Source organism: Apostichopus japonicus, chromosome 16 (assembly GCF_037975245.1).
Source record: "Apostichopus japonicus isolate 1M-3 chromosome 16, ASM3797524v1, whole genome shotgun sequence".
NCBI classification, from domain to species: Eukaryota; Metazoa; Echinodermata; class Holothuroidea; order Aspidochirotida; family Stichopodidae; genus Apostichopus; species Apostichopus japonicus.
In genome coordinates this window covers 6,535,527-6,560,389 of record NC_092576.1, presented here as the reverse complement: position 1 = coordinate 6,560,389, position 24,863 = coordinate 6,535,527, and the positions used below count along the sequence as shown (strand labels likewise).

Below are 24,863 nucleotides of genomic sequence, written 5' to 3'. Positions count from 1 at the left end.
ACAACATGTCACAACTCAATATCAGCATATCACATCTCAATATCAGCATGTCACATCTTAATATCACCATGTCACATCTCAATATCAACATGTCACAACTCAATATCAGCATGTCACAACTCAATATCAACATGTCACAACTCAATATCAACATGTCACAACTCAATATCAACATGTCACAACTCAATATCAGCATGTCACAACTCAATAACAACATGTCACAACTCAATAACAACCAATGTCAACATGTCACAACTCAATAACAACATGTCATAGCTCAATAACAACATGTCACAACACAATATCAACATGTCACAACTCAATAACAACCAATATCAACATGTCACAACTCACTAACAACATGTCATAACTCAATATCAACATGTCACAACTCAATAACAACATGTCACAACTCAATATCAACATTTCACAACTCAATAACAACATGTCATAACTCAATATCAACATGTCACAACTCAATAACAACCAATATCAACATGTCACAACTCAATAACAACATGTCATAACTCAATATCAACATGTTACAACTCAATATCAACATGTCACAACTCAATATCAACCAATATCAACATGTCACAACTCAATAACAACATGTCAAAACTCAATAACAACATGTCACAATACAATATCAACATGTCACAACTCAGTAACAACCAATATCAACATGTCACAACTCAATAGCAACATGTCATAACTCAATATCAACATGTCACAACTCAATAACAAAATGTCACAACTCAATATCAACATGTCATAACTCAATAACAACATGTCACAACTCAATAACAACCAATATCAACATGTCACAACTCAATAACAACATGTCACAACTCAATATCAGCATGTCACAACTCAATAACAACATGTCACAACTCAATAACAACCAATGTCAACATGTCACAACTCAATAACAACATGTCATAGCTCAATAACAACATGTCACAACTCAATATCAGCATATCACATCTCAATATCAGCATGTCACATCTTAATATCACCATGTCACATCTCAATATCAACATGTCACAACTCAATATCAGCATGTCACAACTCAATATCAACATGTCACAACTCAATATCAGCATGTCACAACTCAATATCAACATGTCACAACTCAATATCAACATGTCACAACTCAATATCAACATGTCACAACTCAATATCAACATGTCACAACTCAATATCAACATGTCACAACTCAATATCAACATGTCACAACTCAATATCAGCATGTCATAACTCAATATCAACTTGTCATAACTCATCATATCAGCATGTCAAGAATAATATCAACAGGGTTTATTAAATCTTGTCAACGTTTGGAGTTTGGGTTGAACCTGCTTGTAAATTTATGGGCAGTGCCGTGAGTTCTACAAGGGTGAGTAGCTAGAATACTCACATTATCATTGATAAGCCATTCAGTGCTGTAAGCATCTGTCAGGGATGAGTCTAACTCCACAGAGGTATAACTGGTGAAGTCTGTCCCGGAGTATTTCACGCTCTTTGGACAGTGGTCATCGGGGTCGTCCACACCATCTCCATCATAGTCGTCCTCACAATCATCACCGATGCCATCTCCTGAAAACAATCAAAAACAATTTTTTTTAAATCGTATTGAATGACTAAACCCTTTCATAACGATCAACAGAAACAACCCAAGGTTTTCAGTTTATGGTACAAACATTGTTCAAAAGGATGAAAATAATTTACTATCACAAAATGCAATGCAAACTGATATGCAAATTGCTATGCAAATGCTATGCAAAATGCAATGCAAACTATGCAATATGGTCAAATTGCTATACAAAGTCCAAAGATGTATGGCATTTGTTTTTACACAGGAAAACATAGTATTTTATAAGAGAAAAATTTCACAGCCTTCCAAACTGCTAGTACACAAAATTTGAACTTGAAATTATTCCGTGTACACCAAGATAGTATTACTGAATGATGGCCAAAATTAGATTTAACTTTACCATTTGCGTCTGTTTGACCTGCGTTGGACACCATCGGACAGTTGTCGCTGGAATCAGAAACGTTGTCGCCATCTTTATCGCTATCGCAGGCATCACCTTTAACAAAATATAAAATGTCTTTTAATATGTAGATAAAGATTGATAAATAAAAAAATATCAAATGAAAACAGGCAAAAATTTCTGATAACCTTGAGACTTAACAATTAAGTTCCATCTCATGATCTATGAATGAAAAAAACCTTTTTTTTTTTTTTTAATTATCTTTAACTTGCAAACAGGGGGTCTATGATGTACTAGTAAAGATATAGTAAAAATATTTTTTGCTGTTTGCTTTACTATCTACTCTCTCAGTGAAAAATTTCAAAAATTCCCCAAGTCCAAACTATCCCATAGCTTGACAATTTCTTCTTGGTTATGTAGAATGCATCTGATTAATACCAGTTTAAGGAAAACCATGCAGAAAACTAAAAACTTTGGATTTCTTTAATTGACATGTCTGAAATGCCAAATTTCAAAATTTTAAACTAAGTTTGGACTTTTTTGTTGTGTAGTACTTACATACCAGAAATTTTACAGTTTTTCCTGAAAAGGACTTAGTGTTTTAAAGTTAGTCTAAAATAAGAATACCGTGACGTTAATATGATTCTGACTTTTTTTTTTTTTTTTAATAGTTTTTTTTCTGAAAAGTCTGTATGCATGCTTTTTCCTTCTGGTTGAAAATCTAACAAAATATCACTTTTCTTTCTTTTTTTTTGTTTAGTTTGGAACAAATCATAAGATTTGGAAACTCTTTGTTTACCTGCTGAGGAAATTTGGAAAACTATCAAGGTGGTAAGAAATCAGTTTCACTGTAATATGATTATTGGCCAAATTTACAAATTTTACCAAAATTATGTAAGAAGAGAGTAAAGTGGAGTAAATTTATATTTCACACCCAAATGACACTTCTGTCCATCCAGGACGATAAGATTATCTATTCTTACCGATATCATCTCCATCGTTATCGGTCTGGTCAGCGTTAGCTATGCTAATACAGTTGTCATCCAGATCAAGCACCCCATCACCATCCCTGAGGGAGAGAGAGAGAGAGTTTGATGTCTGCTCATTCATTCAATTATAATAATACAGACCAGTTTATGACAGCTTAAAAGGATTGTCTGGTGGCTAAAACTGGTTGCTTAAGCAAAATTGATGGAAACTTTCTACATCCTTAAATTTTTACAGCATCAAAACCACATCATTATAGCATTTTTCTAAACCTGAAATCATTTAGGAAAGGGTCTTTTCTCAAATTGCTACGTTTTGTCTCAGTTTGCAAACCAAATTCTGCACAGTATCATTATCAAATTGGAATCCTGATCATAAGCATGTAGAATGCTGCTAAAGCATTTATGCTTCTAACAGCAAGAGTTGATATACATCCCTGAAATACAGACTCACTGGCACACCACATAGGGAGACCTTCTCCTGGGATGTTAAAAAACAGTTGTTACCAATAAACACAACAGGTGTGTCTCTTGCCAAGCACAGGACCGATAATAGAGTAACATTATGTACACAAATTATAACAAACTGTTTTAAGCTGACAGTGGTAATCCAAGGATTAAAGGAATCCATTGATAATGAAGACAGATTTGTTGACAGTTCAAGTGCCAAGTTCTTGCCTGATTGAGTCTTCTTAAATATCCCCCCCTCCCCCTCCCCAAGTGAAGACAACATGTAATCTGTTAGACAAGTTTCGATGAATCTGATATAGACTCAACCAGTCTGTTTGTACCTATCTTGATTGGTTCCCCCCGGGGTATCGCAACTGTCCCCATAGCCGTTCTGATCTGTGTCCGTCTGTCCGCTGTTTGAGGTGTCCGGACAGTTATCGCAGGCGTCCCCGACACCGTCTCCATCCGAATCAGCCTGACCGGCATTAGAGACAAACTGACAGTTATCAGGAGCAACATCTAGGACACCTGATCATAATGAGAATAAAATCAGTCTAATTAATTAATTAATTAAGCAGCATCTTGGACACCTAAACAGAATGAGAATAAAATCAGTCTAATTAATTAATTAACTAAGCAGCATCTAGGACACCTAAATCAAAATGAAAATGAAATCAGTCTAATTAATTAATTAAGCAGCATTTAGGACACCTAAAACAAATAAGAATGAAATCAGTCTAATTAATTCATTAATTAAGCATCATCTAGGACACCTAAAACAAATGAGAATGAAATCAGTCTAATTAATTAATTAAGCAGCATCTAGGACAACTAAACCAAATGAGAATGATTTGTAAACGATTTGTAAACGGGTATATATCATACACATTAGGACCTATACGACATCGCTCTCGGCTAGAATTCTTGATAGTCTCATTGCAACGTACATATCTTTGTTCATCAAATTTGCTAGGTAATATTTGTGTATATGTGTATATGCTAAATCACTGCCTCTCTTTGTGAAATATCCTTCACAATTTTGTACCATTACAGCACACAGAGTATTTGCACTCTCTCAAACTGGTTTAGAAGTATCACCCCTCCCTGTTCTTTCTAGATGCATCTCGGTGGTGTACCTACCATCTTCATCATCATCCGTATCACACTCGTCTCCCACTCCGTCCTCGTCAGCGTCCAGCTGGTCAGGGTTGTAGTCCGAGAGACAGTTATCGCAGTCGTCACCGACATCGTCAGCATCTGTGTCTGTCTGCTGTTTGTTGACCACAAATGGACAGTTGTCCTAAGAACCAAGAAACAGATGACATGAACAGTTATTAATATATGTGCATGCTATTAACAGTTGGGAGTCTGACCTCAATATATGACCGTTACTAGCAAATTTTCGAGCACAGCTACTTGACCCGGAAGTAATTGTTTCGCGCAAATCCGGTTCTACGGACTTCGGTTCGCTACTTCCATGTATGGATGTAATCGGTAAAATTCGCAAACATCCCAATGTCATTCGGGTTTACGAGTATCGTAGCTCGATAAAGGATACTTTAGAGACTCAAATACGATCATTTCCGGAAAGAAACGAAGATTTTACCAATAGAACAGTGCATTTTCTTATCGACGACCAACGCAAAAACATAAAGGTAAGTCAAATCGAGTCGACGTCTATCGTTATGTGACTTTCGCGTCTTAGACAACTTTCAACCGTAAAAATAGCATTTTTGTAATATATAAGCTTGAATCTTACTCATATTTTTCAGAAAAGTTGTAACTCCCCCGAAAAGTGTGATTTTTGGGTCAACGAAAATGGTGCTCCTATGTGGTTTTGGTTGCCCCTAATACATGTATCCTAACGTACATAATACACATATACACGAAAGCACCGTATCCTATAACGTGCAGCCTAGCGCTATATGTCGACTATGATGTAGCTAGTGCTAGATTTGCAACGTCTCGTATTTTTCGTAATCTTTCTATTCGGCATAGATTCCCTTCATTTTTTTGCGTTAATATGGAAAAATCAGGGAGTTGATAAGTCACGGTACTACTGATTGCTACTAAATAGTTAAAATTTAAAAATTCGAGGGCATAGCGGGCAGTAATATTACTCCTAGTACAAGCCTAGGCTAGCCTATAGGCCTAGTACTTTTGTATTTACTAAAGTAATATACTACGACAAGTTTTTACTACAGGTAGGCCCTAGCCTAGTTTTAGTAATACTAGAATACCTGCATAGTTTAGTCCAATTTTAATAATGGACTAAGGCTTATAACCTTTAGTTCTTAGCCTACGCCTTCTTGTCCTTGTGTAATAATTCTAAGGGGCCTGTTCTTGAAAAGATTTGGACTGCATAAGATACAATTTAGTATTATTATTATTATACAAAAATTATTAGTAGTACTAGTAGACTGCCTTTGTACTATGTATAAGTTAAGATCATGGCTTATTATGAGTTTTATTAAAGCTGGACTGGGTGAAAATTTCCTCCATGCTGGGATCGGGATCCATTTCAATGTCACTTTGTTACAAGTGTTCAAGACCGGTATTAGATCCATGACTTAAGTCTAGGCCCAATTCCCTATTCTTAATATGTAGAGCAAGATACGTAACACAGAAATAAAACTAGCTTGCTTTATACTGCTTACACTTTTTACTTATTGCTATTACAGTTAGACCTACTGCTGGTACTTGAGAACAATTGCACCTCATAGAGCCATGTAGTTGTACATAGCTACTTATAATTCCAGGTGACTTAAAACAATATCAGGGATCATTTTGTGACAACATGTTTTGCTGTTAACGAGAGTTTACAATCTTTTTATTGTTATGTTGTTTTCTATGATAGGTACAGTAGTAGAAGTACTTAGTTAGTCATTCACGTACAGTCTTCCCTATGTGTGTATGTCACACACAGATTTCTCTAAGGTGCTTCCCATGTATATATGACCAAAAAAAAGTTATTCCCAAAAAGAAGAAAAGTTTCATTCACTATTAGATTTGTTTTGTTATGTATAATGACTAACATTGCAAAATGCAGTTCCACTGGTATTAAGTATTAGCCCAGAGAGCTTCCAGAGTTTATTACATCCTCATGTTTATTATCCTCATATCTGAAGTCTTCATATAAGAGTTTATTTATAGAAATCTGTTAATAAATGTAGTCTCACATTCTATTTAATACTATATATCTTTAAGTTACTAGCTCTGTTATATGTACCCGTAGTAAGAAGGAATGCAGCCTGTGGATCAGTTAAGTGCCTGTTGTTACAACTCTGCTCCAAACTATTGTTTGTTTAATCAGGTTGTATTATTAGTGTGCTACCTTTAAGCAATTTTGTTTTCTATATATATGTAATTTACATTTTTCCTCAGTTTCTGTTATACTCTTATAGAAAGAACAAGTTGTGTGCAGCAACAGGCTGTAATATACTCAGCAGTCTCATGCCTATTCTCTAGCTAACTCGAACAGGGTATTGGCCCAGACACATACACTGGAAGTTAACTGTGTAGAATAGATTGTTGTTTGGAATTTATGTGCTGATTTTGGAACCATTTCTTGGGAAATGTCGGTACTTAACTTGGTTAATTTAGTCGTGACAACTGACCAATGTGGCTGGAACAACAGAAGATATGACGTGGAAAATTAACAAAATGGATGGCTCGAACTGGCTGACATGGAATTTCCAGATGAGACATTTGTTTCTTGCAAAAGGCCTGTGGGCTATGAGGATGGCTCAGGAAAGTTGGGGGTTACTGTATGTGAGAAGTAGAAGAGTGCAAACTTGAAAAAGACACAACTGGCATTTTTCATCATTGTGCTTGCAATAGCATCTAGTCAGCTGGAATTAATTACAACAAGTGACAAACCAAGTGATGCTTAGGATGCCTTGCGTACTCTGTTCGAAAAGGATTCTCTAACCAACAAAATTTAGCTCAAGAAAAAGTACCTCAGAACTGAAATGGCAGAGGGCAAGTCAGTTGGAAATAATTTGAATTATATGAAAGGAAGTATGAATCGTTGGGATGCTATTGGTGCTCCTATTTCTGAAGAAGACCAGGTTGTTAAAGTTATATGTCAAGTTTGGACTTATTTATTTACTTTCTACTCTTACCTTTTACTTTTATATATTTGTCTTTTAATTTTAATCTTATGCTATATGTCACAGGTATATCTCACCATTTCAAAGTTACAAAACTATCCATCCTGCCACCTGAACTGTTTTTGTTATGTCATGCCTTCACTATGCCACCTTGAAATACCCCTTCCAGTCATAATGCACTTGACATTGTGTGTGATTTTTTTTCAGACAATATTATTGTATGAAGTCTTCACAGTATGAAGTGAGTTTCATTTCAAGAAGTATTCAAATTTTGTTAAGCTATTCCTTCCATTTGAACAAAGTATTTCACTTTGAAGTGATCAAAGTAATTTATATTTCATGCCCATATTTTCACAGGACATTAAAACATGTTCTTTCATGGAGAGTGTCACACCAAATGTTTTTCATTTTCTTTTTTCTGTTGCTTAAAGTGCCTTATTGTTACAGTTATAAAATCAATAAAAGACCAGGCAACTCTATTTCCACTGTTGACTAATGTTCTACTATGCATGTGCAAAAGAAAAAGAAAACAGCCCTACTCAAAATATTTGGTCAGAGTATCCATAGAACGTAATGTATCCAAACGCGTCCTGTGTACTGAAAGTCCGCTTTTAATTAAAGTCCCCATATGTGGCAAAACCACCTCATCCCTCCAAAATACCCTAACTCTTCCCAAAGCTGGTGAACACCACACCCATCCCAAAGCTGGGAAACTCCAAACCCTTCCCCAAATCCGCTAAGCACCACATTTCCTCCCCAAAACCCCTAAAAACACCACACCCCTCCCCTAAACAACACACCCCTACCCAAGCCACAGTACTTAACTTCAATATTGGCAAGTGGTTATGTAGTGTGATACATGAACCAAACAAGGATTGGTATTGACTGGAAAGCTGTTAACTGATATTTATTGATGAATATAAGCAACAGATGAGTACCCAGCTTTGCAGAATCTCACTGAGTAAGGGCTACTGTGGAATTATGGTAAGTGGGTAAGTATAAATCATTTGGTATTGTAGGTATAAATCATTCGGAATTGTTGGAAGTTCCTTAGAAAGCAACTAGAAATAAGGTTTGGCCTAGGCCATGTTACCTTTGTATATTCGACATGTGGTATGACCCCTTCAGTTTTGACAACAGACTCGGGAAAATTTGTGTTACCTTAATAGTTACCGCCATTAATTTAGCTAGAAAGTAAACACCATCTCCCTTGCCCCCTCCCCAATTTTGTCTCTCTTACCCCTCCCATACGCAGCTCTCAGTAATTTCACATTTTACCTAATCATATATTAGAATTTGGGACAAAATTTCTTCCAAACCTTAGCACAACTTAAATTACTTAATTTCACGCCACAAAACCTAACATTCCTAATAGACCGTACACTAAAGGAATGGGTTCCACTACATTGAAAACGATTTGAGTGAAGTCTTGTAGGTAGTAGCCCATAGCATGAAAACGGCTTGGCGAAAGTCTACCTAATTTCAAAATGGCGGCGACAGCAACAAAATCGCCGAGTCGAGGTAATCGTTTTGTGACTGGCCGTCTTAGACAACCATTTCACCGAAACTTTACAGCATCATGTAGGAGAGTACAAGATCCACAAATGGGAGAACTTTTTTGCTGTAACTCTCTTTCGTTGGTTCGTTTTGACCTATTTTGTGTCAGTTAGGAATACATGTGTGAGGACGAAGTTGGATTGCAATCGTTGTTTCATAGGTTTTCGTTGATTTTTTCTCGGGTATCTTTGCCCTACCATACATTGGAATTACTTTTAATCCATTCTGTGAGGTTCCGGTAAGTTGTAAACTATCAATGTCTGTAAATTCTGTGAGTGAAATGTAGGACCGACTTTACGTTAAATGCGGGCAAATTCAAATTTAATGATATGCGTGATCGTTGATCATTCTTCGAGGTCACGGGGTCAGACTTCCAACTGTTAACTAAAAACACAATAATTACTGCTGATGTCAAATTTATATATATACATATATATATGTATATATATATATATATATATAAATATATATATATATATATATATATATACTTGAAATCGTAGTGAGTTGGAAAATCCAGAATAGTGAAAATACTTCCAGCCTCCACCTGGATTCGAACCCGGGCCTCCCGCTTTATATGCGGACACCCTAACCACTAAGCTATGGACACTAATTGCATGTCATATATTTATTCCAAAATATACTTCCACACTGTAAGGGCTTTTGCAGTAGATAAAGCAGTTTCACAAAAATTTGCTATCTCTTCATTTTCATGTCTACTAACTTACAACTGTGTCATATATGCCATCGTTATCATGTTGCTGTCTACTAACTTGTCTCCTGCATGTCTACTAACTTGCAACTGTGTCATATATGCCATCTTTATCACGTTGCTGTCTACTAACTTGTCTCCTGCATGTCTACTAACTTACAACTGTGTCATATATGCCATCGTTATCATGTTGCTGTCTACTAACTTGTCTCCTGCATGTCTACTAACTTGCAACTGTGACATATATGCCATCTTTATCACGTTGCTGTCTACTAACTTGTCTCCTGCATGTCTACTAACTTACAACTGTGTCATATATGCCATCGTTATCATGTTGCTGTCTACTAACTTGTCTTCTTCATATCTACTAACTTACAACTGTGTCATATATGCCATCGTTATCATGTTGCTGTCTACTAACTTGTCTACTGCATGTCTACTGACTTACAACTGTGTCATATATGCCATCGTTATCATGTTGCTGTCTACTAACTTGTCTCCTGCATGTCTACTAACTTGCAACTGTGACATATATGCCATCTTTATCACGTTGCTGTCTACTAACTTGTCTCCTGCATGTCTACTAACTTGCAACTGTGACATATATGCCATCTTTATCACGTTGCTGTCTACTAACTTGTCTCCTGCATGTCTACTAACTTACAACTGTGTCATATATGCCATCGTTATCATGTTGCTGTCTACTAACTTGTCTTCTTCATATCTACTAACTTACAACTGTGTCATATATGCCATCGTTATCATGTTGCTGTCTACTAACTTGTCTACTGCATGTCTACTGACTTACAACTGTGTCATATATGCCATCGTTATCGTGTTGCTGTCTACTAACTTGTCTCCTGCATGTCTACCAACTTACAACTGTGTCATATATGCCATCGTTATCATGTTGCTGTCTACTAACTTGTCTACTTCATGCCTACTAACTTACAACTGTCACATATATGCCATCATTATCATGTTGCTGTGTACTAACTTGTCTCCTGCAAGTCTACTAACTTACAACTGTGTCATATATGCCATCGTTATCGTGTTGCTGTCTACTAACTTGTCTACTGCATGTCTACTAACTTACAACTGTGTCATATATGCCATATTTATCATGTTGATATCTACCAACTTGTCTACTGCATGTCTACTAACTTACAACTGTGTCATATATGCCATCGTTGTAGCTGTCTACTAACTTGTCTACTTCATGTCTACTGACTTACAACTGTGTCATATATGCCATCTTTATCATGTTGCTGTCTACTAACTTGTCTATTGCATGTCTACTAACTTACAACTGTGTCATATATGCCATCGTTATCATGTAGCTGTCTACTAACTTGTCTACTTCATGTCTACTAACTTACAACTGTGTCATATATGCCATCATTATCATCATCCAGGTCACAGACGTCACCCAGCTGGTCGCTGTCGTTATCCTCCTGGCCGCTGTTGGGCACCTCGTAGCAATTGTCTGCCGAGCATGCCAGAAGCAGGCAAGACACGCTGATCGTCGGAACACCGTCCAGATCAGGATCCTCTTCGCAGAACTGACCGTCCCCGGCAAAGTAATGGTTACACTGTACAGAAAGGAAACAGTTAATGACATAATGAGGTAAAGGAGGTGGAGTTGTGACACAGGGGTAGGGTGAGGAAATTGAAATTATAATCGATTTCTCTCCAGTAGATGTAAGTTTAATACCTGACACGTGTAGGTTCCAGCACCCGTGTAAATGCAGGTCGCATTCTCGTGGCAGCTGTTGGTTCCTAGGTCGCAGTAATCGCTGGCGATACAGCCAGTCACACCGTTTCCTAGGTAACCCTCAGGACAAGTTCCACAGGAAAAGCTTCCCTGTGTGGAATAGAAGCCATGATTTAAAAAGATACTGTATAAAAAATACATTTATACTATGCGATGCTTTACCCTTAACCCTCCCTAAATGAAAGAGCAACTAAACTAGGGTTAAAGAATTATTTCACCCATGAAGCAAGGAAATGAACAGTTCAAACACTCTTACACCACACAATGTAACCCCCCAAAAGCAATATCAACTAAAATGGGATTAAAGAATTACTTCACACATGAAGCAATGAAATTAACAGTTCTAACACTCTCACACCATCTAATGCTTTCCCCCAAATTAAAATCAACTAAAGTAGAATTAAAGAATTTCTTTTCATCAACATATATAATTAACAACAAAAATATCAGTACATACATTACAACAAAACGACAACAACAAGCAAGAAACAACAAAAATGAAATTTTAGAATTCAAAATAAATGGACGCTAGTCTAATAGAATCAGTCAATAAATTAACTTCATGTCCTCAGATAAAATATCTGGTTTTATATCCAACAATCTGACTCATTCAAGTATGTTTCTGTGAATTTTTCTATGATTTATGAAGCATTCTTCTCTCCCTCAGAAACAATTAACTTTGACCACTTAATTTATATAACGTACATCAGTGTTAACACATTCTACGTTGGCGTCGCAGCCTCCGTTGTATTCCTTGCACTCATCTTCATCTTCGCACGTCTACAGGAGGAGAGAGAATTAGAGATGGACTTGAAGAAAGGAAGGACATCTTGTGAAGTTGATATGAATATTCAGAAGTATATCAAATAAAAATATGCGCCAGGTTATAGGGATAATATCGTGAAGTAAAATGACTATCAGATAAAAGTTTTGGTAAACCTCAGACGAATTTTATCAGGCTTGTTTCCCGGCAGAAATCAAACCCCCAAAAAACCACTACCCAGGATTAACCTGAAACAGGTTTCATAAAACTTCAGCACTTTTGTTTGGTCTCATTAAGTCTTAGATACAAAATCCAAAAACAGATTGACAATACATGAAGTCTCCAGTAGGATTGAAGAGTCTTCGAGTAATTAATTTTCTTAATTTAATTCGGAGGAGTTTAAAGCATTTTCAAACATTGCATTTGAGTCGTCATTTTCTACGGTAAAATAAGAATATGAATCGTTAGTTTTAAATACCTGTGTATTTGCCAAGGCATGTTCCACTCCGATCCCATGAGGGGTGTTGCCATAGTAACCAGGCGGGCATCCTCCACATTCATAACCCGGAGAGAGGTTGACGCAGGAATCTGTATCCCAGCAGGGATTAGCGAGATCACACTGAAATGCAAAACAGAATGATCATGTATATATTAAATGGAATAGACATGTTTAGCATTTGCAGTTCATTTGTGCAAGCCGGTACAAGGGATGGTGATGTGAGAATTCATGTTCTCTGCTAGAGCTGTGCTGTATCAAAATTTTTGTGGTGAATTTACTACAAACTGCTGGTTTCATAGTTGACACTATTAGTGCAAAAAAGGTAGGTACCGGAAACATAATCTCTTACTATTCAATGCAAAATGCAGCTTAAACGATGACTGCAGTTACAAAGTTCATGTTTTTTTTTGTATATTATGGAACATTAATTAGGATGCTATCAGTCCTGGTTGTATTTTGTATAAATGTCTGAGGTTCATCAATTAAAGTGACTGAAATATGCAGTCTAATGTTACTCAGCTACAACACAAAACTACATTTGAAAACATCATACTTTCATGATCTCAAATGACATACTGCAAAGAACAAACAGTGTTGCATGTCGTACAAGGGTACTTTAGCAAATAGTAATAAAAGCATCCAAATCCTACTTTAAAAACCATGTTTTGATGTCACTTTGTGGACGACATAAATTTATCACTTCCCAAGGATAAACAAGCATCTTTAACAGAAAGCCTTAAATTTCAATTGTAGAAAATATCCTGGATTGCTTCAAATTGAAATTTAATCAGTCCTGTTTACCAAGTTCATCATGATTACAATAGAACCAAGATTTATCTCTCTGAATAAATGATCATAGTCAATTACCACTTATTAATTAACTATGATAAATTAAAATTGCAATTCAAAGTATTAATTAAAAATGCCATTTAGAAACTTTAGTTCAATATATAAGGCCTCAAAGGAGGAGAAATTAAAAACTAAAATAATTTTAAAAAATCTCACCTCATTGATATCAGTACAGTTATTTCCCGATCCTTCCATGCCATCTGGACAGTCAAGGCATCTGTAGGTTCCGCTGCCCCCTGTATTAACACAGGTGACCCCCTCCGTGCAGGGCCCTGGTTGAGACATACATGGACCTTTTGGTGATGACACAAACAGAGGCACAGCAATAGGTGGATGATAAAAAATAAAAAAAAAACTATGCTTCAGTTACAAAAGAAAATTTGCTACCCATATAACAGACATGAAAAAGGTCCCATGAATATCAGTGATTGTTTCATAAATGTTTTATAAAATTGTTTTAAATTGTTTTTTAAAATATTTTAAAATTGTTTTATCAAAAATTGTTTTATAAAATGAATGAACAGCAATTTTCTTTGCGTGCTGTGTTATTTTGCATAAAATCTCTTTAACAATTAAATCCAATTAGAATAAAAGAAATACTGGAGTATAATGAGTATAATTAGTTGGTCATGCTCATTGCCACTGGTTTAGAGTCATAGACTGCAGGATTCTCTCAATGTATGAAACAAATTTCAAATTTTGTCCAAATGTTACAATATGATTCCTTTCTTCAGTTGGATTAGGTCTTCATGAAATTTGTACATGCACATTATCCATCTGGCCAACTTGAATTTATGCTACCACAAGTCAGCCCTAGACCTCCATACATATTCACCAAAATACACATATTGCAAGTTCTTCCTTGCATTACACATTTTGAACACCTTCTGGTGGGATATACAAAAAATTACTTGTTATAAAAAATTTTGATAAACATTTAGGCATAGCTAGATTAACAGAGGTATCTCTTAAATGACATCCACGGTAATGCAGTCAATATGAGAAGTATAAGATTGATCGATAGCTGTTGGCCTACAGCCAGTTGGGACAATTTCCTAAATGCTAATACCTCTCTAAACTGTCCTCCAATATCATGCTCTCAAAGCACTGGTATTGACAGTACAAACAATTCCTAACCTTGATCTGATAGAAACATGATATTCATACTGCTCGTAATGACAATACTGGTGTTCTGAAGCGGGACATGACACTTCAGTATAGAAAAAATTGTCCCAACTGGGTGTGGCCTATCTCTCTCTCATGAATATTCATAATTATAAAGTCTACTTACAATCTGCCAATGAAGTAAGAGAAGCATAAGATTGATCGATAGCCATTGGCCTATCTCTCTCTAATGAATATTCATAATTATAAAGTCTACTTACAATCTGCAAACGAAGTGCAAGACTGACATCCTGTACAGTCCCCTAATGAATATTCAGTGATTTGACAAGCCGAGCAGCCAATCTTGGCATCCGTACTGTAGAATCCAGCAGAGCAGCAGTCACATGACGACTGGCCTTCCTGATCTTGGTAAGACCCTGGTTCACAGGGGATGCAGAATTCTAAAAGATGGAGGGGGGAACAAAACAGATTTGTGGATCAAAAAATTATAAAAAAGCTGCACTTTAAGTAATAATATTAGAAAGTGAAGTATGACAGATATATGGAGCAGTGCTTGGGGGATAGGTGAAGGGGGAGGGGGGTTGTGAGGGTGGGGTGAGGGGTATTTAAACAGTGGGTTAAGAGAGCAGCAACAGAATATATCTGCAACGTGTTTGGATGTGTGATCATTACCCACCTAATGTACATTTCCTACTAATTTTACTCACTGATTGTTAACTATAAGAAGTCACAAATTATTAATTATAGATTCAAATTAAAATTAAAGTGCTCATTACAAAATATTTACAAATTAAATGACAATATAACTATTAATTTAAAATTAACAGGGACAGAATCATATAAAAGCTGTTTGATTGAATGAATGCTATTTACTCATGGAAATCTGTTGGTTCATCGGTCTCTTAAAGTTGTTTGGTTTTTGGCATAAATACAACCATAAAATGTGGTTTTTCAGAACTCTTAAATCACAATCAAATAAATAAATATTTATGGTTGCTTAAGATAATCCAAAAGGCAAAACTATATATAAAATTCCTACTTTGTGCATATTAAAACATCATGTGCAAATTGGCAGCATAAACAGCTGCCTCCACAGGGAGTAATTTTGGTGTTCAAATTTGTGTAACATTTTCAAAGGCTCTAACTCTTTTTCTCTCATTGAATACTTTGTTCATGTGTTGTAAACTGATATACATCTTTACACTTGTATAGCAACTTAACCAATTTGTATAGCATTTTGTGATGCGATGTAGGATAAATTATTTCCTATATAGTACAGTTTATAGTCCGTGTGTAGAGTATAGTAATATCCTGTAGGCCTACGGTACTGTAGTATACTGTACAATACTGTACTGCACAGTATTGTACCGTACAGTATTGTTTTGTATGGTATTGTACTGTACGATATTGCACTGTACTGTATTGTACTGTACGGTATTGTACTGTACAGTATTGTACTGTACGGTATTGTACTGTACAGTATTGTATTGTACAGTATTACACTGAGCGGTATTGTACTGTACGGTAATGAACTGTACAGTATTGTAATGTACAGTATGGTATTGTACAGTATTACACTGTATGGTATTACACTGTATGGTATTGTACTGCATGGTATTGAACAGTATTGTACTGTACAGTATTGTACTGTACGGTATTGTACTGTACGGTATTGTACTGTACGGTATTGTACTGTACGGTATTGTTCTGTACGGTATTGTAGTGTACGATATTGTACTGTACGGTATTGTACTGTACTGCATTGTTCTGTACGGTATTGTAGTGTACGATATTGTACTGTACGGTATTGTACTGTACGGCATTGTTCTGTACAGTATTGTACCGTACAGTACTGTACAGAACAATACCGTACAGTACAATACTGTACATGACAATACTGTACATGACAATACTGTACAATACCGTGCAGTACAATACAATACTGTCCAGATGGTTTCCCTTACCTGACGTGGTGCCTTTGGAGTAATACCCAGCTGGACATACAGTCTGAATACCATTGAAGCAGGCAGTACCAGGTTCACAATTAGAACAGTAATAAGGGCAGTACTGAAAAGACAACAAGAAAAGATACCACAGGAATATTGACTGCATCATTGTCGGGAAGGAGACAGATATCCCATCCATCCAATAATATTCTCTCTACGGAAGAACCTTTAATTTTTCTTCTGTTAATAAACCTAAATGTAACTTTGCATCTTGCATTTTAAGTTGCATTTAACACTTTATACATGGTAGAGGCTCCTGCTTTCCAGTTCAACCAACTTTCTCCCCTCCCCGTACCTCCCCACTTCTGCATGTCAGGAAAGTAACAAGTTTACAAACTATAAAAGGCATATAGTAGCCTACCAACATCCACAAAAGAGGTACAATTGTAAATAATTAGGGTACAGCAGACACTCCTTCCAAACACCAAACTAGAAACAGATCCTTATTAACTGAGACTATGAATGCAAAATTGATAGCAACATGACGTTTGGGAGTCAACACTGCGAGTAAATTATAAAGCTGATATCAGCTCTATAATTGGGCATTGTTGGTTTGCAAACTCCCAAATGTCACATAAAGCGGGAACAAAAGAGATGTAGAGTGTTTTTGTAGAGGGCACTTTCATACTATTGTACGGTATTGTACTGTACTGTATTGTACTGTATGGTACTGTAAGGTATTGTACTGTAGGGTACTGTACAATACTGTACAGTATCGTACAGTACCATACAGTACCGTACTGTACAGTAAGCTAACAAAGCTGTAGATACAGCTCTGGGTCTTAATGTATGTCATCTACCCTGTTTACTGATCTCCGCAGGGTTTTTTATAGCCCTGTAACATATCTCAATCTACGTCCTATAGTTGTGAAAATATGTTTTAAATGATCTCTTCTTCATAACTACGGAACCAATCACAAGTATAGAAGTAATTTCGGGCGCTTTCTAAAATACAATTTTACTGATGCTCAGAACTTGGTTGGTTCATGTATCAAGCCATCTCCTCACATATATATATATATATATATATGTATATATATATATATATATCAATTCAACTATTCACTATATATATATATATATCAATTCTACTTGTTAACATCAGTGATATTAATAAGTGAAGGTTGGATAACAGAAAGAAAACTGACTGGTGAAATTTGAGACAATATAAAAGACCAAAAAATAAATTAAACAAGAACTGATTAATTTGAGTCAGTGAGCTCTGGGTTTCGAATCCAATGATGCCAATGATAGTTTAACATGAAGATACTCTAAATTAATACTCACTGTAGTGTTACAGACAGCATAGGTGTATTTTGGACAGACGTCCGCATAACCTTCATGACAAATCTGAAAGCAAAATAAAGTTTAGCAAAAATAAAAATAAAAAACATCTTCTCAAGTATTAGAGAATCGAACATCAGTTTTGGAGAATATGCAGAAAAGCAACATATTTATTAATAATCAAAAAAATATTATTGACTTATGTTAGTTGAATTCTTTGTGCTACATTAATAATCATAATTAATCAGGCAGTTATTTTTAACAGTGACCGTGAATTTGGGTGAAGCCCACAAGGGCTGATGGATTACAACTTTCACGTCAGGTGGCTTCCAATTCAACAGTTTAACTTAAATTTGGAATCTTTTCAATTTAGGAAGTCATTTCAGCAGTGGCGCAGCTAGGGGTATTGGTCACGGGGGTCGAGAATGGTCTGTAGGGGCGCATTCGACACTATCTAAGCGGAGCGCCACCACAGGTTGGCGCGGAGCGTACAGAATTTTTTTGAGTAAAGATACTCTCTAGATCGCTGGAAATGACCCTTTCGGGGTTTGCTAATTTGCAGATAAACGAAAAATAAATAGGTGTCACCGCCAACAAAATGTGACAAATGTCAATAGGTTGATGAGAACGCAATAAAAAAGTCAATAATCGCGAATAAGAAAAAAGTGATAAAAAGCTGAAAAGGGCGCCAGCAGTCCACTTGAGTCCGTCAGGGGGGGCATTCGCCCCCCCTTGACTGTATGGACGCTCCGCCACTGCATTTCAGATGGGAAAACCATAGATTGCTCTTGGATGAGAAACCCACCTTAGTATGACCTGGCCGGGTATCGAACCATGAACCTCCCGATTGCTTAACCGCATTAATTGCTTAGAATGCCACTGCCTTTATCCACTCAGACACAGCACCAGTGAAAAACCAATCCTGTTTACTTTCATACACATGTTGTCATTGCATTTATTTTAAAACTGTAATTAGTCATACGCAGTACATTTCATTTACCCCCAAAGTGAATTATTCTTATTTTCAACCATCACTATATAATTAAAAACAATGGATCTGGAATTCGTTGTGAAATTGATAAAACTTGTGGCAATAATTTCTGCAAAATTGTTGTGATTGTTGGTAAATAACTAAATGATGTCAGATTGTACCCTAAAATGTTGTAGAAAGCACGAAAATGAGGGGAAAAAAGTTACTATATAGCTGTGGGAATATCAAAATGTTCTGAATTTAGGGAAACTTGTTATGAAATAGTAATACTGCCTCTTTGATGTTCCCGAAAAACTCCATCGAGAGACCGTACAGGCCCTTTACATATTTATCTAGGTCGAGGATTCAGTTTTCCCACGAGAAGTTTTAACTATCTTATTGAATCATGTTACAGGGCCTTTTCCCAAAATAGATTTGATGTGTCTGTGGAACATTCGATAAGGTTCTTCTCACGTGGTATGGAAGTTTCCATAGAAAAGGGGTGGACTTCCAAACTCCCAACCAATCAAGGCAGATCAGTGCCAACACACTTATTTTTATATCATTAGCTAATGCAGGATGAGCAGGTTATTGGCTGCCTTCTGACTATGCGCAGAGGGATTTTCGGTAGAGTAATCTATAAAAGGCGGCATGGTTCGTCACTTGGTCACTCCTTGGAGTACGTAATTGACGGAGTCAAATCATTGTAATTTTATCAGAGAAGAGAATCGCTAATTCACTAATCAAATCCGATCTTGTCAACTTGTTTCTCTGAGAACTCATTGTTTTCTTCTATCTTCCGTTCGAGACGTCTCCTGAAGAAGCATAAAATACGGCATCAAGATATCCCAGTACCTTTCTATCGCGAGTCCCGATATAGTATTACAATCGGAGGAGCCGGGCTTGTCATAATATTACATTATACATACTTTTAAGACCCTCTTAGATTGAATAGATTGAACCAGCAAGGAAACTCGTTTCCTGAAGTTCTGAAGACTCACCCATCCATCTGGACACAGAGAGCATTCCGATGCATGGCCGAAGGAATGCTCAGTGGGTGATCGGTCACAGTTGTCAGGGTCATCCTCGCATCTCCCGCAGGTCCTCTGAAGCCCGTCTCCGATACAGTAGAAAGTCGTCAGGCACCTCTCGCAGGATGACAGATCTGTTTGTAGAATGTGAATGGTAATTAGCTAATGAACGGTAGGCTAACGATTAGAATGACAGCATGCGTGTCCAAAGAGAGACATTTGTTCCGTTCTACCTGCATAGACAGAGGGCTTGGGCCAGATTTATTTTTCCTGATTTCCCCTCTTCCCATGCCCCCTTCTTTCGATGCCCATCTTCCCATGCCCATCTTCCCATACCCCTATTTCCATGCCCCTATTCCTATACTCATCTTCTCATGCCCCTCCTTGCATGCCCATCTTCCCATGCCAATCTTCCCATACCCCTATTGCCATGCCCCTGTTCCTATACCCATCTTCTCATGCCCCTCCTTGCATGCCCATCTTCCCATGCCAATCTTCCCATACCCCTATTGCCATGCCCCTGTTCCTATACCCATCTTCTCATGCCTCTCCTTGCATGCACATCTTCCCATGCCAATCTTCCCATACCCCTATTGCCATGCCCCTGTTCCTATACCAATATTCTCATGCCCCTCCTTGCATGCCCATCTTCCCATGCCCATCTTCCCATGCCCATATTTTCATGCCCATCTTCTCATGCCCCTATGCCGATACCCATCTTCCAATGGCCCTCTTCACCCATTCCAAACATATCATTTTCATGTGGTTGTGTGCTTACGTCTGAGCCTTCTCTCCGGGGTGCAGCCTAATACTTCCACTCTCAGAGCTATTTCTCCATTCCAGCTCTGAGGAAGTATCCTGATATACCTCGCATAGACGTCATCGAATGCCCTCCACTGACGAGAGTTCTGGTTAGAGTTACCTGTGAACACCTTCAGAAGAACATCATCAAAATATTAGAGAAAGATGGTAAAAAGGGGGGCAAATTTATCTGGGTTTAATCGCTAGTTTTGAGGCAACATGACATGTTCGTGAATCATCTGTGAAGTAGGTATTTTCTGCAAAACAGAATTTGAGATACATTTTATGTGCTGACTGAACCGAGGATTGATTTGCATAATGCTATTTATTTCTGCTGACTTGAATTATTCCCTGATCAAGCTGTTGAGGAACGGGTTAGGTTAACCGGCCTAAAGTTTGATCCTAAAAGGAGGTACCACAATTAGAAAATGGAAAATACATTATAGGATGAACTCAAACACATTGTGTCTTCTGCTGCAAACTGGTTGCTATTCACTAAATCGATGGACAAGATGTATCTTACCCTATCCGAGCCATCCTCATCTTTGATGTAAGTCCATGTCGATGAATCATTTGAGTAAGCCACTTTGTAGGTCTCCACCCAATAAGGCTCGTCGGCTGACCCTTGTGTCACGACCCCTCCAAACACGGTGACCTCCTCCATGTCTACCTGAAACCACTGGTTGCTATCTGAAGTCCCAGCTATCCATCCTGCAGGATAGAAATAATTAAGCGCAAAATTAGAATAAATTAGCATAAGTTCGCATACGTCAAAGTTGGGCATGTTGGATATACCTCTATGCAAAGTGTTGTTGTTTATACTGATAATTATTTCTGTGGCCTTGCATGGGTCATTAAGTCCCTCGAGCCCTCAATATCCACACAAATGGAAGCTTAAATTGGCTTTGCCAAATAGATAAATCTAAGAAGCGAAACTTACTACGTCTTAATAAGAATTTAAGGTTCCAGTTCATTTAAGTTAACACTAGGCTATGTTTTTGTATAGCATTGTATGTTAGATATGCACTCAATAGTATTGCTTCTTGCCTGTCAAAATATTAAATTAGTTGTATCTGCTGTAAACTTCATCCTGTTAAACTGGTTAGAATTCATTTTCTGTATCAAAATGTGCCTCTGAAGAAGATCATGCTAGGATCGAAACGCAGAACAACTTACTTTTTACCCATTCTCTTACACAGGCTCTTTAGTGGATTAGCAGTTTGCTAACAGTTTTGTTTTATTTTGATTTTCTGTATCATTCAAATTTGGAACAAAAACTTTTATTTTATTTAATTCACTATTAAGTCAACTGTTACATAATAGTTAACTTGACTATTAGATTGGAATTAAAATGACATTGATTGTTCTACATGTGGTTGACTTTCATGGAATAAGCCTTTCCTATTCAATTCACCAACAATATCTCCATGACAACCAAACGGCCTTGATGATGTCATAAAGAAGAGAGTAAGTCCTACCGGATCCTGCTGGTATTTCTGGGTCTGCTTCTATCATTAGCCTGCCTCTCTCTGATTGATACAGATAGTTGTGAGAGGATGAAGCAGATATCTGGTCATCTTGAATCACACCGGACTCCATCCCAAGAGAATCTTTACAATCTTTAAAATAAAAACAGGAAGAGGGAATAAATGGTATATTTTCAGTGCCTCAGTAACGGCTGTTCTTATGTGATCGGCGTTAACCTGTGATTTGGTCTTAACGCTAACTGCAGTACTACCGAGGCGGCTGCTGATGCGAACCGACGCACCATGGCAAATAAGTATCTATTTTGTTGGGAAAATGTTATTTGTTGGAAAATGTTATCTGTTGGGGAAATGTTAAGAACAGCTCATGATGTTCTCACATTACCACGGAGTATGGTAACAACACTGTGTATATATTTAGATGGAGTCGTTGGTGTTCTCGTTATGACACAGAGTTGCCGTCCAGACAATGATCAGTTCGAACATCGCCGAGGTAAGGTGTGAACAAAAGTGATCATCTCTCACACCACACAGCCAAATGTTGGTTCTTAATCAATGTTGGGACGGGGTGGGGGTGTGTGGGGAGGGAGAACCATTCCTTATTTGCATACAATATCACGGATGTAACACAAGCGTATTAAATATACCTACTACACGCTGCCCAGGGAATTTTCAGAATGTGGCAGCTCATCAAATTACTAACAATAGATCTGGAGAATGTCAATTGTTGAAGGACAATTAAGTTGAGGTCATGGCTGACTTGGTTACTTAAGAACCCTCCAATCTGTCTGACTAATGCTTATGAGGATCTTCATGAGGCTTCTAATACTTTTGACCTAACCAATACATCATGCTTGCAAAATATGTTTCCCTTTCCCTCACTTTTTTGCTCCCACTCCACCTACCCCTGCCCCCACTGCCCCACTCCCCCCACCTATCATTTAGAATACTCTATGACTTACTGTACTCATACAGATAATATTTTGGTACTCGTAAGTAAAACCCTCCATCCTCGTATCCCATGTATAAGTGTCTTGTTCTAGTATTTCAGATTCCCCGTCCCCTACCCTCCCCCCCCCCCCCACCCTGCCCCACCTATCATTTAGAATACTCTGAGACTTACTGTACTCATATAGATAATATTTTGGTACTCGTAAGTAAAGCCCTCCATCCTCATATCCCATGTATAAATCTTGTTCTAGAATTTCAGATTCCCTGTCCCCTACCCTCCCCCCCCACCCTGCCCCACCTATCATTTAGAATACTCTGAGACTTACTGTACTCATATAGATAATATTTTGGTACTCGTAAGTAAAGCCCTCCATCCTCATATCCCATGTATAAGTCTTGTTCTAGTATTTCAGATTCCACCATCCCCTACCCCTCCCCTACCCCATGCCCTCCCCATCCTCCATATCATTTAGTTTACTCTGGTACTTACTGTACTCATATAGATAATATTTTGGTACTCGTAAGTAAAGCCCTCCATCCTCATATCCCATGTATAAGTCTTGCTCTAGTATTTCAGATTCCCCGTCCCCTACCCTCCCCCCCACCCTGCCCCACCTATTATTTAGAATACTCTGTGACTTACTGTACTCATATAGATAATATTTTGGTACTCTTAAGTAAAGCCCGCCATCCTCGTATCCCATGTATAGGTCTTGTTCCAGTATTTCCGACTGAGCATCAAACACACAGGTATCCGTGATAGTGACGTTGATGTAGGCCACATCACCTCTGGTCGGCGTGCCTCCGTCCAAGGCCGCCACTGTGATCTCTAACAGATAATTGGACGAATTTCCAATTTGTCTGCAGGAAGACAAGAGACCATAAACTGATTGAGTCCAAATATCCAAGCAGTCTCTTACACTGAATAAATAACGTTGAATGAATTGTGAATAAAGACAAAGACAGTTTGTGTCAATGATACAAATAGATAGAAATACTAATTTCACTTACACTATTGTCGGGATGGAAGAGTGGTATGAGATTTCTCCGTTCAATCCGTTGTCGAGGTCGCTTGCCGTCAGGTTGGCGATCGGGGTCTGTCTCAAGACAGGAAGTGGGAATAGGTCAAGGGTCGTATTTGGCATAATGGGGCAGTGGTCGTTGATGTCATCGACATAGATCTGAAATTATGATAAAAATGAGAGTATTTCAGAATTAATACTTCTGGTCAAAAGTAATCATGAGATATTCACTTCTTTTGTCTGCCTGTATCCGACCTTTGTAATGACCCATGGAGAAGGGAACTTTCATATCAGTAACTTCATGAAAACCTTTACAAATCATGAGAATTTATTCATTATTCTGGTCTCTGTGAAAATCAATTTTAGCAGAGGTTAATGCAAATAAATACCCAACTGTATATGTAACTAATAATCTGCTCTGAGTAACTTACACTATGAGAACACCATTGAAATTGAAGAATTGCTGTCAGACAATTATGCTCTTATCCTC

At 37.4% G+C, this 24,863-nt stretch overlaps 1 protein-coding gene and 1 long non-coding RNA gene across 7 annotated transcripts in view; one reads left to right on the top strand and one right to left on the bottom strand.

The window, feature by feature from the left end:
• The window catches only part of LOC139982065 (uncharacterized), a 76,815-nt gene that overhangs the window by 12,765 nt on the left and 39,187 nt on the right, over positions 1 to 24,863 (bottom strand). For all 6 annotated transcript variants that reach the window (XM_071994578.1, XM_071994577.1, XM_071994580.1 and 3 more), the window contains 19 exons: positions 24,363 to 24,532; positions 23,995 to 24,212; positions 22,395 to 22,535; positions 21,440 to 21,627; positions 20,894 to 21,047; positions 20,086 to 20,249; positions 18,118 to 18,180; positions 16,789 to 16,891; positions 15,085 to 15,264; positions 13,856 to 13,992; positions 12,830 to 12,970; positions 12,294 to 12,368; positions 11,529 to 11,678; positions 11,194 to 11,406; positions 4,574 to 4,733; positions 3,775 to 3,961; positions 2,981 to 3,066; positions 1,998 to 2,093; positions 1,421 to 1,599 (listed from right to left, as the gene is read on the bottom strand). In XM_071994578.1, coding sequence (XP_071850679.1) covers positions 1,421 to 1,599; positions 1,998 to 2,093; positions 2,981 to 3,066; positions 3,775 to 3,961; positions 4,574 to 4,733; positions 11,194 to 11,406; positions 11,529 to 11,678; positions 12,294 to 12,368; positions 12,830 to 12,970; positions 13,856 to 13,992; positions 15,085 to 15,264; positions 16,789 to 16,891; positions 18,118 to 18,180; positions 20,086 to 20,249; positions 20,894 to 21,047; positions 21,440 to 21,627; positions 22,395 to 22,535; positions 23,995 to 24,212; positions 24,363 to 24,532 — 2,805 coding nt within the window. The remainder of the gene's footprint in view (positions 1 to 1,420; positions 1,600 to 1,997; positions 2,094 to 2,980; positions 3,067 to 3,774; positions 3,962 to 4,573; positions 4,734 to 11,193; positions 11,407 to 11,528; positions 11,679 to 12,293; positions 12,369 to 12,829; positions 12,971 to 13,855; positions 13,993 to 15,084; positions 15,265 to 16,788; positions 16,892 to 18,117; positions 18,181 to 20,085; positions 20,250 to 20,893; positions 21,048 to 21,439; positions 21,628 to 22,394; positions 22,536 to 23,994; positions 24,213 to 24,362; positions 24,533 to 24,863) is intronic.
• On the top strand, positions 4,785 to 7,304 carry LOC139982070 (uncharacterized). Its single transcript, XR_011797962.1, has 2 exons — positions 4,785 to 5,088; positions 6,818 to 7,304. It is a non-coding gene; the product is annotated as an uncharacterized lncRNA (long non-coding RNA).